General features: G+C 44.4%; 1 protein-coding gene across 1 annotated transcript; it reads left to right on the plus strand.

Annotated features, from left to right (window-relative positions):
- Positions 1-4,121: 4,121 nt before the first annotated feature.
- FAM20B (FAM20B glycosaminoglycan xylosylkinase) lies at positions 4,122-17,306 on the plus strand. Its single transcript, XM_075287870.1, has 8 exons — positions 4,122-4,293; positions 7,621-8,080; positions 9,044-9,130; positions 10,323-10,432; positions 10,555-10,726; positions 10,804-10,995; positions 13,551-13,610; positions 14,596-17,306. Exons 2-8 carry the CDS (start codon positions 7,704-7,706, stop codon positions 14,825-14,827), a joined length of 1,230 nt encoding a protein of 409 aa, XP_075143971.1. The 5' UTR covers positions 4,122-4,293; positions 7,621-7,703; the 3' UTR covers positions 14,828-17,306.
- The last annotated feature ends 293 nt before the right edge of the window (positions 17,307-17,599 follow it).

Below are 17,599 nucleotides of genomic sequence, written 5' to 3' on the forward strand. Positions count from 1 at the left end.
GCACCATTGACATAGCTATAGGGGGTGCATCAATAACAGTCACTACCGGGCCCTGGACCCTGACGTACCCCCAAAGGTCTCTCTGCCACATAAAATACACCACTATCCAAATGGCAGAAATGGAGAGCTATTAGAGAATTTGCACCGGGGCTCAGATGTTTCAGGTTAGGACTCTGCTTTGCACTGTCCTCACCATGTCTGGTCTGATGGATATCAATAGATATAATATAAGGACAGAGCTTGTCAGTGATTTTTATAACAACGATAATGTTTTCTTCCTAGAGTTCAGGTTATGCAGATGATCGATATGCCGCGAATGATTCTGCGGCAGTGTGACATTTCTTGTTTTACCGGTTGTGCAGCATGACATAAGTTACACAACCAGGTGCTGGATATATGTTCATGTACAGACAGCTGCATTAGTCTGATTTCTCCTATTTTTTTTACACAAAGTATTTGATATACTTAAAGGGGGAATCTGAAGCAATTCAGTATCATGTAAGTGAATGCGCTTAAACTGCAGTACCATTCACAGCCACTATACAATGTACGGCGTTGTATCTGATCCTGAAGGGCTGAGACCTCTTCAACCAGCACCATGAAGGTGCCAAAAATTTTACCCCCTGAAATCGATGACCTACATAAACCCAATTATTTTTCTTCCAATATCTGCAGTCTGCAAAGTCTCAGATGTATGTAATAAAACACTAGATAATCTGACTTTGTTAAAATTACCTGTCTATTGTGTATTGTTCCCTTCAAAGCGTACCTAGCCTTTCAACTAACTTGTCAGAAATCAGTAGTACAGTATGTATAGAACAGTTCCTGGGCATTATATGACTTGTATCCTGTGTCTTTTAGCATTTTTCCACTATGCACATATGCTATATCTGTGATTTCCACTTCTCTCTCGGCTGGTACATGGACAGTAGCGGACATTATGTCTCCATAATGCACCCATCTGTGGCATAGATCATACTTTGTGGAGGCCACTGTGGAGCAGATTGTACTGTGTGTGGTCTACTATGAAGTAGATTGGACTGTGTGGGGGTCACTATGGAGCAGATTGGACTGTGTGGGGGTCACTATGGAGCAGATTGGACTGAGTAGGGGCCCTTCATTATTTATCACACAGTATCGGTTTTATAGCAGACATGTGTATGTCATGTTAGTGTCGTCCAGTCCGGTATGTCTCTGTATTTTTTATGTCTGCTCAATGTCTTGTAGAAGTTTTTTATGGACAATCTGGATTTCGAATTAAAAGTTATGTCTTAAACTAAGAACATTACTAAGTGCTGGATACCTAATTTTTTTCGTAGTTTTTCATATGTTATTATTATAGGTCATAATAAAATTACACGGTCCTATAAAACAGATCTGTACAATGTAAATAGTGAACATTAATTGATCAAAATTATACCAAATGCGGTACAAAATTGCTTCTAGAATTGAAAGCTCTGAAAAGCTCCATTCACCCGACTGTGTTTTGCGGGTTCGCACTTGTGGATCTGCGCAGTCTTAAGGTTAAATTGATGTGTTGACACTTTGCAATAATTTGGTGAGTTTTGGGTTGCAGTTTGGGCACTTAGTCTCTAAAAGGTTCTCCATCACTGGTGTAGGAGCTCTCCCTACTGACAAGGGGAACAATAATGTTGATAACATTTTAAAAAAACATTTGTGGAGGAATAAAAGAGTATTAAAATGTTGTCTTCTAAGGAAGATGATCTAGAACTGTTATTTCATGGGGAATACAAGTATTTACTATAACAGACATGTCACTCCTGGCACTGCAAGCAAACAGATGCTTTTGCCAGAGGGAATTGTACCCAGGAATTTTCCTGCAGTGGAGGTTGCAGAGGAATGTATTCCATGGCAGCCATTCAATTGAAAAGTTGTCCTTGTAAGGGCTCGTTCACATCTGCAGGTTTCCGTTTCCTGCACAAAACAGAGCAGGAGACAGAAACCTGCCGGCATCTTTCAAACCCATTCATTTGAATGGGTTTGAAAAGTGTCCGGCCATGAGCGCTGGTGAGCGTTTTATGCTTTCCGCAGCAAAACCGTTTTTTTTTTTTTTATAAACCAGACATAGAGTCGGACATGCAGTACTCTGTGTCCGGTTTAAAAAAAAATTGGTTTAGCCACGGAGAGCATAAAACGCTCACCGGCGCTCACAGCCAGACTCAGCATGACAATAATGGAGTCCAGACGCTGGTGTGAACCCAGCGTAAGGCTAGCTTCGGATGGGCATATTCAGTCTGTGAAATATGGTGCATATGTTGGCTATATTTCCTGGAGTGAACACTGAGCTGAGACCCGGGGTCCAAGCATCATAGCCGTATATCCATATCTTTCCCCCTCATACTATTGTAATCATGTTCGCAGTATGGGGGGGGGGGGGGGGGGTAGTAGTTCTGGGTTACGATAGGACTACTACAGTAGCACATATATGACTATGCTAAAGGGAAATGGGAGTCTCTGAACTTAGTTAGTGTTTGATGCAGGAAATTTGGCCGAAATGTGGTACATACTTCATGGACCAAGTACACCTGTATGAAGTTGGCGTTGTTCATAGATATCTGGAGCTCAGCAGACCAGGAGCTGCTCGTGCAAACTGACACTATTCTGGCTAATAGAGAGTGGGGCCTTCTGAATGTCCATATGCCCGAACAGGTTAGAGACACGTGGCGACTACTACTACGGCTTCTGTTGTGCAACTAATACAATGGAATGAATTTGCATTGTTACCACAAGATCACTGTACAACTCCATTCACTTATGTATTCTCTTTATAGCGCCATCATATTTCATAGCGCTTTACAGATAAGGGCAGGTTCACACCAGCACCCGATCTCCAAAATGAAAGTTTCCGTTTTCTGTCGCCAGAAGACTGATTCACTGTCCTCCGGTGAGTGCCTGTGAGCATCTTCTGCAGCGAAACTTTTTTTTTTTTTTTTTTTAAGCTGCATGTCCGACTTTGTGTCTGGTTAAAAAAAAAAAAATGGTCATGGGCGGACACTTTTCAAACCCATTCAAATGAACGGGTTTGAAAAATCGCCTGCCGGTTTCTGTCTCCTGTCCAGTTTCTCAGGCAGGAAATGGAAACCTGCAGAACGGAGATTGGGCAATGATGTGAACCCACATCAGGGGGGTTTGCTGCATTTTTCCTTTAGTTATTTTTTTTTTTTTTTTTTTTTTTATGTAGATTGTCAGCCCCACATAGAGCTCACAATGTACATTTTTTCCCTATCAGTATGTCTTTGGAATATGGGATGGAAATCCATGCAAACACGGGGAGAACATACAAACTCCTTGCAGATGGTTTTATGCCCTTGGTGGGATTTGAACACCAGGACTCCAGCACTGCAAGGCTGCAGTGCTAACCACTGAGCCACCGTGTGGCCCCATTTTTCCTTTATTTTTTCGTCCCATTTTTTATTTTTTTCCTTCCCCTATTATGACAATTCAGCAACTAAAATTAATCTATTGTGTTTTTCAGAAATGTAGACGACGCTGACAAACCATCATTTCTGCGGCTCTTTTATTCCGCAACGTGTGGTTGGGATTTACCAAAATCTCATTCACTTTGCTGGTGTTATAAAATGCATTTATTTTTTGCATTTTTTTCAACACTGGGCAGATATCCAGGTCAAAATCGCCATGTAGCGCCAGCCTGTCGCACATATGTTCTGCGACAGGCTGGCGCTACATGGCGATTTTGACCTGGACATCTGTCACATGACTGAATATTGCAATGATAATCTGTGACTAATGGTAGTGAATAGAGGTGTATTGTCACTGTGGGATGCTGTGGCCCTGACATCCAGTCATTAAAAAAAAAAAAAAAAAAAAAAAAAAAAGCTTGATTTTTCTGTAACTAGAAATCGCAACCCCAGTGTTTGTATATAATGAATGCCTCTACAAACATGGACGCCTCAAACTCCCAGCTTTGCTACGTAGCCACGTTGTTTTACTATTCTCCTCTCCCATTGGTTGACTGAAGAGCCGAGAACGTCCATTGGTTCTTACGCTGAATATTTGAAACACTCTCTCTGATTGGCTGCAATGTCATGTGATCTGGTCGCTTCGTGTGACGCCTATGCATTGCCCGGGGCGGGGATTGGCTGTGAGTGGCCAGCGCCTCGGCTGCTCATTGGTCGGGGTGACAGTTCCGCCGTAAGCTGCACCGTGTCCTGGTTGGGAGGGAGAGTGTGATGTTGGCAACCGGAGGCAGAGCACCGTGTGAGGGAGGAGAGAGGCGGAGGAGGGACGGCGGCTGTGGAGTAGTGTGAGCAGGTGAGACAAGTCCATAGTGTTATATGTATATGGTGTACCGTGTAGTGCTGGAGACTCCATGAATGGCTGCTCACATCTATCAGGCAATGGCAGGAACAGCCCGAATGTGGCCATTACCCCTGTACTGGGGCAGTGTTATGTGTCATACAGGTGCAGGGGTAGCAGCTCCCTGCCACAGTGTAGTATGGGATGGTAGTGGCGCCCTGGCATCACATACCTGTCTATTAGAGGTGCTCGGGGGCCCCCCATATGTGCCCTGTCTGTGATGTCATATATGCACATTACTGCCCCATTGCACCCCGAGCTTGGAGCGCCGGCCACCTCCTGCAGCCTCATAGACATGAATGGAGCGACGTGCACTGTCCCACCTGACGTCCATTCAGACATGGGGTGCACACGTGATCGGGGGGTCTTAGGGGTCAGACCTTCCATTACGTTATCTCTTATCCTTGGGGTTGGAGCGTGAGTCACTGTGTTATGACCGTATTAATAAATATATATGTATAGTCAGCGAGAGTTTATTTCCCTCCGCTCCAAGATATTCTTCATAGATAAGAGAACCGGTTTGCCAGGCCATAAAGAGAAGTCTTATTAAAAGAGTTAACCCTTGAGAAACATTTGATGTATGCAAGATAGGGGGCAAATGTAGAATTCCTGAGGGTCCCATGGCTGACTAATGCACAGTCTATGGGACTGATGGAGATGGCCGAGCACTGCACTCAACTAGTCCCTTATAGACTGAAGGTGTAGCACACGTGTGACCACTACTCAGTTTCATTAGGAGACATGGGACCTACGTTCTCATTATTAGAGGACATTACAGCGGTCAGACCCCAGTCATCATCTATATGGTGCAGCCACTTAAAGACATAACCACAGTGTCAGACTGCCAGAGGATCCTCTAATACAGGGGTAGGGAACGTACGGCTCTCCAGCTGTTGCAAAACTACAACTCCCAGCATGCATACTCGCTCTGCTGTTCTTGGTACTCCCATGGAAGTGAATGGAGCATGCTGGGAGTTGTAGTTTCACAGCAGCTGGAGAGACAAAGGTTCCCTACCCCTGGTCTAATAGGTCCAGGCTCTAACACAGTCCAGTCCAGTGAAGACACCCAAATTTTAAGTGTATGGTCTATTTAATAGGGGTTATCCGGATGGCCACAGAGTCTTATGTAGTGGGCCAAAGCATCATCAACCCCACTATACACTACCACGTGCTCCTTTATCGTCCTCTCATTTAATTTTATTAAAAACACCATAATCACAAAGGACATTGACCTGACTAACACATACTCAGTGGTATAGGTGACTGATGACACCCCAAGGCTGAAGCCATGTTACTGGGACATGTGCAGAATCCAATCCTGAGTTTCCTAACAAATGATGCACTAGGAATATCTTATCTGTAAGGCCAGTTTCAGGCAGCCACAATGTATCGATGTCACAAGACTCTCACCTCCTAGAGTTCTGCTGAACCCAGCTTAAGTCCCCATAGCACAGGATTGGTCCTTGTATTATATAAGCACTCCAGCTTCAGCACTGTATAATGGAAAGTTACTCAGTTTTTTGTGTCTGGTGTCTCAAAGTTTTAGGTGAAGGCTCCTATTAAACAGGAAGACTTTGAGAGTAAGTGTACTGGAAACTGTACAATTCTTCTCTATGTAAAAAAAAACCCCATAGATTTGCTGATATTAGAAAAACCCCTCTAGGATTTGTCCATAAAAGATGGATTTTCTGCAGATTTTTCACACCATTCACACCCAGATCCTCTGTCCTGCAGCTGCGGAGTTTGCAAGAATGTTTAGGCAGAGTTTCTATGTTCAGGTTTTTTGTAAATGTAGATAGTGAGCCCCATATAGAGATCACAATGTACATTTCTTTTCCCATCAGTATGTCTTTGTAGAATGGGAGGAAATCCATGCAAACACGGGGAGAACATACAAACTCCTTGCAGATGTTATTCCTGGCGGGATTCGAACCCAGGACTCCAGCGCTGCAAGACTGCAGTACTAACCACTGAGCCACCGTGTTGTCTCCAGGTTTTTTTTTTGTTTTTTTTTTGCTGTTTTTGAAGCCAGAATAAGATGTGGATCATAAAAGAGAGAAATATAATGGACAGAAGTTGCATGTAGCTCTAACCTTAACCTTTGAAGGGGCATCTCCACACCCTTCTGCCCTGCCGTGGGTATCTGTCAAGGCCACTGTCCCTCATTTTTAAAATACTTTTATTTCTAGGACCCCAAAGGCCAATGGTCAGCCATTTAGTGTATTGGAAACCTTTCCCAATCTTTGCATTTTTTTGGCAGTGAGAATACAGAAGACTACTAGTGACATGAATGCAGCCTTCTGATTGTAACCTGAACTTGCTGGACATGGGCAGTCTGCCTGCCGCTACTTATCTGTGACCTGCTCCAGTATGTGGATCCATTATATTACTATATGTGACTATTGGAAGACTGAATCTAGTCATCACACAAAACCTACAAATCATACAATCAACCTAGAAGTGCATGACATCTGTATAAAGGAATTTGCTACAGGGCTCTGCAGCTCGTAGTTACGTTCCTGCACGTAGATATTGCCCTGGAAGGGGATTGAACTTGTAACCTCAGCCATGCACTGCAGCGGTGCTGTACAGATGAATGGAGCGTGTGGTATCATAGGACATTACTGTATGATTCTGAGCTTAAGAACTGCCTGTACTAAAAATCCTGAAATTGTGTCTGGTCAGGGAACATGGTCAGTCTTGAACTGGTTAAACAGATCTCTTAGACCTATAGGGCTGGTGTACTATACTTTGTAAATCGGAGCCAGAATGGCGGTGTAATCCTACTGATAACGCTCCTCGTCTGCAGCTGCTTGTTTTAATATCACATTATACCGCCATTTTGACATAGGTTTTTGGAGTGAGTCGGTCAGCTGCGTCAGGCCTGTGATCTGTTTAGTATTGTATGTCATTTATATTGTGATATCTGATCACCGGTCCTCTTTTAGGGGGAATATCTGGCTGGCCAAAGCTTCCCCTGACTAAATCGGCTGTGGTGCCTGAAAACCAGGTTCATAGGGATTGTCTCAGATGAAACCGTCCCTTTAAGTAATAGTAACACTAGGTGTAATTGAAGGTTTGGCAGGTTGTATTAGAATTTCACCCAAAATCCAACCAGATCTGACCACCTCTAAGTAAAGGGTGAAATTTGACAACGGCCCTCCAGTACTGTCATTGAGGTATAAAAATTCAGAAATCTAGCATCCACCTATCTAGTTCCATGTGCACTTAGCAGTATGTACATACATCAGTCTCAAGTGTTTCTCTTGGTCTTTTCTATAGGTACTACTGAGGGTCCAGCACGGTGATGTCCTGTATGTGTACCGTCGGCTTCTCTCAGTCTTAGCCCACATCTTCGGGTCACCATGAAGTTGAAGCAGCGAGTTGTGGTCCTGGCTTTGCTGCTGGTCATTTTAGTCCTCACTAAGCTTCTGCTGCTGGACAGACTGGAGACCTCGGCAGCACAAAGACAAGACCAGCTGTCCTTCCAGCGGATGATGTCTGGCCTGAGGCTTACCATGGACTCGCGACTGGAGCACACTTTACAGTCCCCCTGGGAAATTGCATCTCAATGGGTTGTCCCTAGAGAGGTGTATCCTGAAGATACTCCGGAAATGGGCGCTGTCCTGCATGCCATGGCCACCAAGAAGATCATAAGAGCGGACGTGGGGTACAAAGGTACACAGCTCAAAGCCTTGTTAGTCCTGGATGGAGGACAGAAGGTGGTGTTCAAACCAAAAAGGTAAGTGCTCAGTGGAGGAGTGGATGACAGTACAACCCTCCTTACCCTTAAAGGGGTTTTCGAGGAAATATATTGATAAGTTATCTGTAGGACAGGTGACCAGTGGGGGTCCTGATGCCTGGAACCATTAACAATCAAGTGGTTGAGGATCCATAGTGTTTGGATGAGCGCTGCAGTCTCCAAGCACATCCCTGTGTGTATCTTAGGGTCTATGTTCAGGCTCATTCACTTGGGATTTGTACCTTGTGACTGAGAGTGTGAAATTATCACCACATGGTGCTCTTGAGCGACGCAGTTTCTTCCGACAGCTGATTGGTGAGGATCCCAGATGTCTGTCCCGTATTGATGACCTATCTCCTGTGCCCTGCTCCTCTTGAGGCTACGAAAAGTCAGATAGCAAAATTGTCATTGCCAGTTGTGTCCAGCTCAGGCATAAGACAACTGCCTGGACACAACTGAATCGGTTTTATATAGTCTTCCACCACTTAGCTACAATACATTGCATTTAGCTGGAAGCGAAGAGTTGGATCCATCATCCTTATATGGGAGGTCTGAGCCCGTGATAGGATTATAGTGCCATAACTGCTAACTATGGTTGATGTAGCCAATCCCTGGAGGTAGTGGAGGATGGGCATAGCTGGCTGATATAAGAAGACAACAGCACACACATTGATTATGATCCTCTGTAATGTGTGTGACCACCTATAGACATTGCTGAGATATCATCACTGACTGAGACAATAGAAATGATGTATCTGCTGCAGGTGAACCTACCTATAGAGCCGGTTAGTATCCGCGGTACAGTGGACATCTCTGCTCCTGTCAGTCAGAAGGGAAGTTACTGTGATGGGATAGTATAGCATTTCTATGTATTATTTATAGTGTATTATTCAATCGTTTCATGGCTGGGTATATTCCGCTTTCATGTGCAGTTTTTCTGACCCTGCATTTATGGGATTACAGATACAGCAGAGACTACGTGGTAGAGGGAGAACCCTATGCGGGCTATGATCGGCATAACGCAGAAGTGGCTGCCTTTCACCTAGATAGGTAAGTGACTATTGTCTCTTCTCTGTAACCATTCTTACATCCAGTAAGAGTGTAACACACGGACACCCTGAGAGTGCCAGAGAAGAAAATTGTGTCAGAAGACCTGGACTGAAATGAACAGAACACAATAGCGCACAGACTGCTTTTAAAGCGGACCTTTCACCACCTCCACCACTTCTATACATTTTGACACCATTGGAATTTTTTCTCTAGCCCCTACAGTTCCTGAGTAGTCACAGCTACTAGCTGCAGCGCTCTAAATTGTACTGTCAAATGGGTGGTCCTGGTCTGGAGCAGACACTCAGGAACCGCCCACTTGTTAGAGAACAATTAGCATATTGGATTCTGATATTAAGAGGGCAGATGGCTCGGGAACAGTAGGGGCTAGAGAAATTCTTTGAAGAATCAATGACGTGGCATCTACTGAATGATGCAAAGAGGTGGAGGTGGTGTAAGGTCCTTTTTTTACGTCATGTGGAGCCTCAGCCGTAAAGTGGTCGTCACATCAGAGACAATTCCTTTCAGAATGTGGGTGCTGGATAATAAGATGGTCCTGCACCCCCAGCAAACAGCGGATTTTGGCAGGGATAGCCAGGATTAGCAATCACATGAATACTCAACCATGTAAGACATGACCAGCTCAAGTCCTCAAAATGGGGGGGATACTCTCCATATCACCATTTTTACTCCTAGAAGGGTTTCTTAGGGGCAACACAGTGGCTCAGTGGTTAGCACTGTAGCCTTGCAGCGCTGGAGTCCTGGGTTCGAATCTTGCCATGAACAACATCTGCAAGGAGTTTGTATGTTTTCCGCGTGTTTGTGTGGATTTCTTCCCATTCTACAAAGACATACTGATAGGAAAAAAAATGTACATTGTGATCCCTATATGGGGCTCACTATCTACAGTAAAAAAAGAAGGGTTTCTTGAGCAAAGCACGCACCTCTGACGTCCATGTGCCCTATATGAGCAGGTTGTCTCCACCACTTCGGCTCACACAATGTTTCAGTTCATTCCAGAACATTTCTTAAGACAACAAAGTGATCTAACCTGGGGTGTTATCCATACAGTGCCCAATTGTTTGTGATGCGTGCCACACCTTTGCTGTATTGAGCAACTTTGGCACAGCACAGGCTTATAGAACTCCAAATATTAAACCAGAAAACTCTTTCTGCCTTTTTCCATTTCTTACAGGATTCTCGGCTTCAGACGAGCCCCTTTGGTCGTTGGGCGCTACGTGAATCTTATCACAGAGATCAAACCTGTAGCGACGGAGCAGCTGCTTAGCACCTTTCTAAAGCAAGGTGAGTATGAAGGGAGTCATTGTGTGCCATAAGACTGACGTCTTCCCTTCTTGCATGTAATGTGGCACCAATGAGCCACAAGGCCACTCAGCCATTGTTGTTTCCTTCTCGGTCTCCCACAGGGAACAATACCTGCTTCTATGGGAAGTGTTACTACTGCCGAGAAACCGAGCCTGCCTGTGCAGAGAGGGAAGTCATGGAGGGCTCAGTTACCCTCTGGCTTCCTGATGTGTGGCCTCTTCAGAAGCACAGACACCCCTGGGGCAGAACGTATCGGGAAGGCAAGTTGGCAAGGTAAGACATAAGATGGGCGTCTTTACTTTCTTAGTATTTCTGAAGTCTTCCGTAGCTGACGTACGTGTTACTGGCAGGTGGGAATATGATGAAAGTTACTGCGATGCTGTGAAGAAGACCCCTCCTTATGATGCTGGGCCCCGCCTCCTCGATATTATTGATACAGCCATCTTTGATTATCTGATTGGAAATGCAGATCGGCATCACTATGAAAGTTTCCAGGATGACGAAGGAGCCAGCATGCTTATACTACTGGACAATGCCAAGAGGTCAGTGTACGCCGCCATCTCTGCTCCCATCATAGATATCTCTACTTACAAAGAGCAGGCTTACAGTGGGGCAAAAAAGTATTTAGTCAGTCACCAATAGTGCAAGTTCCACCACTTAAAAAGATGAGAGGCGTCTGTAATTTACATCATAGGTAGACCTCAACTATGAGAGACAAAATGAGAAAACAAATCCAGAAAATCACATTGTCTGATTTTGTAAGAATTTATTTGCAATTTATGGTGGAAAATAAGTATTTGGTCAGTAACAAAATTTCATCTCAATACTTTGTTATATATCCTTTGTTGGCAATGACAGAGGTCAAACGTTTTCTGTAAGTCTTCACAAGGTTGGCACACACTGTTTCTGGTATGTTGGCCCATTCCTCCATGCAGATCTCCTCTAGAGCAGTGATGTTTTGGGGCTGTCGCTTGGCAACACGGACTTTCAACTCCCTCCAAAGGTTTTCTATAGGGTTGAGATCTGGAGACTGGCTAGGCCACTCCAGGACCTTGAAATGCTTCTTACAAAGCCACTCCTTCGTTGCCCTGGCGGTGTGCTTTGGATCATTGTCATGTTGAAAGACCCAGCCACGTTTCATCTTCAATGCCCTTGCTGATGGAAGGAGGTTTTCACTCAAAATCTCACGATACATGGCCCCATTCATTCTTTCATGTACCCGGATCAGTCGTCCTGGCCCCTTTGCAGAGAAACAGCCCCAAAGCATGATGTTTCCACCCCCATGCTTTACAGTAGGTATGGTGTTTGATGGATGCAACTCAGTATTCTTTTTCCTCCAAACACGTAAAGTTGTGTTTCTACCAAACAGTTCCAGTTTGGTTTCATCAGACCATAGGACATTCTCCCAATACTCTTCTGGATCATCCTAATGCTCTCTAGCAAACTTCAGGCAGACCCGGACATGTACTGGCTTAAGCAGTGGGACACGTCTGGCACTGCAGGATCTGAGTCCCTGGCGGCGTAGTGTGTTACTGATGGTAGGCTTTGTTACATTGGTCCCAGCTCTCTGCAGTTCATTCACTAGGTCCCCCCGCGTGGTTCTGGGATTTTTGTTCACTGTTCTTGTGATCATTTTGACCCCATGGGGTGAGATTTTGCGTGGAGCCCCAGATCGAGGGAGATTATCAGTGGTCTTGTATGTCTTCCATTTTCTAATTATTGCTCCCACAGTTGATTTCTTCAATCCAAGCTGGTTGCCTATTGCAGATTCAGTCTTCCCAGCCTGGTGCAGGGCTACAATTTTGTTTCTGGTGTCCTTTGACAGCTCTTTGGTCTTCACCATAGTGGAGTTTGGAGTCTGACTGTTTGAGGGTGTGCACAGGTGTCTTTTTATACTGATAACAAGTTTAAACAGGTGCCATTACTACAGGTAATGAGTGGAGGAAAGAGGAGACTCTTAAAGAAGAAGTTACAGGTCTGTGAGAGCCAGAAATCTTGATTGTTTGTAGGTGACCAAATACTTATTTTCCACCATAATTTGCAAATAAATTCTTACAAAATAAGACAATGTGATTTTCTGGATTTGTTTTCTCATTTTGTCTCTCATAGTTGAGGTCTACCTATGATGTAAATTACAGACGCCTCTCATCTGTTTAAGTGGTGGAACTTGCACTATTGGTGACTGACTAAATACTTTTTTGCCCCACTGTATCTAAAGCCCCATATACACAGGAGGGCATGTTCACACTTCAGCCAATCAGTGGTCTGTGTGAACATGCCCCGATCGTCCGGCTAATGAACTGTAATGGGAGCCATGTAGTACACCACATGACCATTGCTTTGTTGACATGCTGCATAGACCTGGGGGCTCGCTGGAGGGTCTGTGTTATCAGAAAGCTGCCCTAAGTGAACAATGTTTCAGGTCCAATAGAATAGTCTATACTAGTGACGAGTATAAGAAAACAACTCTCCGTGACACGTGCGATCACAGCTTTGGTTGTGTAAAAAGCACCAGTGTATTATTAAGCCCCCCTTACCCCTTATATATCTACCCTGCTGTCAGTTCTGAGGAGTCACAACTGCTCACAGATTCTGTTTAACATCCGTCTATTGTCATTATCTTATTGTTTTTTTCCACTATTTTGCAATGACCTGGAATCAGTGGAAACATTTCTTAGCACTGATCTATGACAAAGCTGGATGTCTTAGGTGCTGGATGTCTTACACTACAGGTGTATTGTCAAGGTTGTAGTCATACGAGCGTCTTATCCTGTGTAATTGCTGCCTGTGACCTAAGTCCATGGGGTGAGGTTCGGGAAGGAATTTGTGAACGCAGGTAACTTGGGTTCACACGGCTATGAGAAGGAGATGAATAACCTGCATTAGGTCATCTTCACTGGTCTGAGGCCATTTCTACCATTCCCATTGATTTGTATACAGAGTTGACTGCCCTGCTGGGTTTACTGCGCCAATCTTACCAAATGAGTCAGTTGGGAGGAGTCTGCTAAATGACAAACACAGGATATAGGTCATGTGATTGGGTAGAGTTTGCTGTATATCATTTACCAATAATACTCTGTATTATTTTGTCTTTCAGTTTTGGCAATCCCTCAATGGATGAGCGCAGTATCCTCGCCCCCCTGTACCAGTGCTGCATGTAAGTCTATGGGCTCTGCTACATTTTAGTGGAATAAGTGACTGATCACAAGAACATGGGGCCCAATTCCTTCTGTTTGAATGGAGTGGTGGGTCGCACATGCACACTGGCACTCTGTTCTTTCTATGGGGTAAAAATATAAAATAAAAACTGGGATACAGAAGAGCGCCACTGACTGAAGAGCGAGTCCAACGGTTAATTGGTATCATCACTATATTGGTTCTAAATGACAGGAGTAAAATAGGCTACGCGTTTCGACACTGGTCTAGCGTCATCTTCAGGTCAATGTGTAGTCCACTGTCAGAGTGTGGGAACCTACCCAGTGGCGCTCTCTCAGTATCCCGGTTTTTATTTTATATTTTTTCCTGTATATGTCCACCACCTTCCAGGTTGCAACTGCGAACATATTAGTGTCTGTACACAGGCGCCAGTTTTTTTAATTTTTTTTCCCTTCTCTGGGGTCGCAGTATTTAGCTTTCTGTTAGCAATCCCATAGAGGTGAATGGAGTGTCGGAGTGCATGTGCCAATGCTGCTCAGTGCAAGCTCAGGAATTTGGGATTTTGTTCTCATAATTAGTGGTTTTGGGGATGTTAAAGAAGTTGTCCAGAAATAATAATAAATATTATTAATATGTATATGTGTGTATAATATATATATATATATATATATATATATATTTTTTTATTTTTAAATGGCCTTTCCTTAGGATAAGCCATAAATGTCTGATCAGTCAGGGAGGAAAGATGGCTCCCACATGGATCAGCGGGACGAGGCTGCTATTACCTACCTGTACTAACCACAACACTGTGCTGGAAGCAGTTGTCTCTGTGCCCTTTATCAGTCCTGCTGCTCAGCTCCCATTGACTACGGCCCCCATGATCAGTTATTTATGGCCTATCCTAAAATAATTGCTGGACATTCTCTGTCAATGAATGAATTCCTTTCATGCCATATATCTTTGTAACATTGCATTCTGGTTTGCAGCATTCGTGTCTCCACCTGGAACCGTCTCTCTCACCTGAAGCATGGCACCCTGCGCTCCGCTCTGCTCTCTGCCACAAGTCATGACCCAATCTACCCTATCCTATCTGAAGCTCATTTAGAAGCCTTGGAGCGCCGCCTGCAGGGCATAATAGGAACCGTCCAACAGTGTATAGATCAGTTTGGCACAGACGTAGTGATGGTGGAGGACCGCATGACCCTTTCTCATGTGTAACGCTGGCATTATCCGGAAGAGACTATATACAGCAGTGCCCAGTTGGTGTGAATATTTTTTACCGTACACCTACAAAACTGGTATAAAACAGCACAGTGCCCCCACAGACTGCAGCTGGTATCAGCGGAGGGCTGTACACTGGGGAGGACTCCTGAATGATGTAGACGTCTACAGATAATGACTTTTATTAGGGTTAAGGGACAACACAAGCCCTTAAAGTTTACGTTGCGACATGAACGGAGGAGGGAAATGTTTTCAAATTCTAATTTATTCTGTTGCAAATCTTGTCTCTCTTTTCTTGACGGTTATTTGCTTTTTTATTTTATTTTTTAAAGAGAAAAAAAAAATCTTTATGGGTTGGTTTCCAACCAAACAATTTGCACAGTGTCCACATGGTGGCGCTGCTACGTCTCACAGGAACCATGTGGTGCAGAGTCTCTATAGCCGGTCCTGCCGAGCTCCTGCTAATCCTGGAAAGCGATTGGACGTCTCCTTTATAGCGCTGGCATTAGAAACGCAACGGGACATTGTTTTACCGTCAGTCTTTTAGTTTTTAAGTGGCAGCTGCAGAAAAGATCCCATTAACCCCTTCCTTACTTGAGTCCTGGAACATGTTGATTCACTGTATTCTGTTCATCTACTTTACTTCGGTTGACTCTAAACGCTCTCACCCCGCTAAATTATAACTCTTATTTCTGTAAGCAGCCCAGAGTGTTCCTCCCTTATAAATAGAGGACGGGGACAGACACAGAGCAATATTTTTGGTGCAAACGTTTTTACCGCCCCGGTTTGAGTCCTGCCAGTAGATGGAAGATAAAGTGTCATGTGTATGCCAATGTCTTTTATTTTATATTGTTATTGAGCTTAAGCGCTAAACTGAGGACAGAAAGCTAGGCTCAAATGTATTGCAATGGGCCTGAGCTGCACAACCCCCATATGTCTTGTGGGGAGGAGGAGTGCCATAGTTTTTGGATTAAAGCAGCCATGCTATTCCAATTCTAGACAACCCCTTACCTATAAGGACTCCGATTACAGTATTTGGTTGCCGTTACTGCAGGGACCTTCCATTCCATTAGCTATGCCAGTCATGTTTATGGCTATGACCCAAACCGGGACAATTTATAATGGGAGAGCCAACCAGAATGCTTGTGTGTTCACTATATACTAGTGCCGGCTTTACATGGTTATATAACAATCACTTAGGTGACCATAGAGTTCTGAAGTGTTAAGCATTACCCCTATGGCCGGTTTATTATTACTACTAGCGGACGGAGTATTGAGGCCATTATGTAGATGCTAAATTGTCCTGATTTTCCCGCATGATGGTTGCCTATAGCGGGAGGTATAACCTACCTCATGGCTCAATCCTTCCAGTTTTTAATGAACTGGATATTATTATTGATAATAGAATTTGGGAGGCCGCTGATGTCTTGGCTACTGCACAGTATGGAGATGTATATGATGGATATAGGATCTGCTTTCTGAATACGGTGAGCCATTACGTCATGAGTGTCAATACAGGGGGGCAGATTTATTAAGACTGGGGTGAGTTAGAATGGATATGTTGCACCAAGGCATCCCCATCTCACCCACATTTGTACACTGTGGTAAGCGAATGGGGGTTGAGGTGCACATTTGGAATAACAACGGACCTTGTATCGAAATATGCAGAAAACTGAGTCTATTGGCAAGTTGTGTACTGTGCCCGCTGATGGTCCGTGAGTAATAACTGTGTAAAATGACATATTCATTACTTATGGACAGACTATACTGGCCGCAGCTTAGATGAAAGCTACAGGTTAGGGTGGCCGTACACATTAGACGTATAGGGGCGCCCTAACATCACAGCATGCCTCATAATCTTGTTCTTAGGAGATGAGCTGCTGTCAGTGTGTCTGGCTGTAGCTTATCTATTCACAGGGCACATGCATACTTGGCTGAGCTGAGGATGCATGTGTGTGATATGAGCAGGAGTGATAGCTGAACAAGGATTTAGTTGACATAGAATAGAAGGAAAGTAGAAAATGGCAGACATGTTGGCTCATGATATCTCAGTAGAAAATAAAGTATGTGCAACCTTTTCTACCACAATAGCTGGCGCCTCTCCCAGGTGATAAGTCACCGTGCACGCAGTATTATTCATAGGTGAAGTGGAGCATGCCAACCACATGTCTATTGTGCAGTGTGTTAGTGTTTCACATTCATCTTGAAGGGGTCGTCCACAACCCAACAAAGTTGGATATTGATGACCTAGCCACAGGAATATGAAATACAATTTCTGTATTTGGGATCAATAGAATCTCAGATTATTTAGGGCCCTACACCAGGCCCCCGATCAGTGAGCAGAAATTATTTACAAGGTATGTGTCCCTGTGCAGTGCTCTGCTCCTATAAAAGTGAATGAGACAGAGCGGCCGTTCTAGGCTCACTGCTATAGCGTATGGACAGGGAGTTGTATGGAGTCTTAGGCAGAGTTCACACGGAGTAAACGCGCTGCGCATTGTGGCGCGTTTACGGCACGTGTACGCCGCGTTATTTTACGGTGCGCGATTACGCCGCGTTAACGCCGTGTTTACGCGGCGCTAACGCGGCGTAATCGCGCACCGTAAAAAAACGCGGCGTACACGCGCCGTAAACGCGCCACAATGCGCGGCGCGTTTACTCCGTGTGAGCTCTGCCTTAGAGGGGGCGCCAGGAAGGCACCTGAGTACTTATACATATATGAACAGCTCTGTTCCTAATATATATATATGGCTTCCAGCAACCTAAACA

Source organism: Leptodactylus fuscus, chromosome 9 (genome assembly GCF_031893055.1).
Source record: "Leptodactylus fuscus isolate aLepFus1 chromosome 9, aLepFus1.hap2, whole genome shotgun sequence".
NCBI classification, from domain to species: Eukaryota; Metazoa; Chordata; class Amphibia; order Anura; family Leptodactylidae; genus Leptodactylus; species Leptodactylus fuscus.

What these genes read in the sequence shown, in the direction of transcription:
- FAM20B (XM_075287870.1), top strand. Translation starts at nt 7,704, where the DNA reads ATGAAGTTGAAGCAGCGAGTTGTGGTCCTGGCTTTGCTGCTGGTCATT. An exon ending in CGGGAAGGCAAGTTGGCAAG is followed by an intron (nt 10,727 to 10,803) that starts GTAAGACATAAG and finishes TGTTACTGGCAG; the next exon opens with GTGGGAATATGATGAAAGTT. An exon ending in CTACTGGACAATGCCAAGAG is followed by an intron (nt 10,996 to 13,550) that starts GTCAGTGTACGC and finishes TTTGTCTTTCAG; the next exon opens with TTTTGGCAATCCCTCAATGG.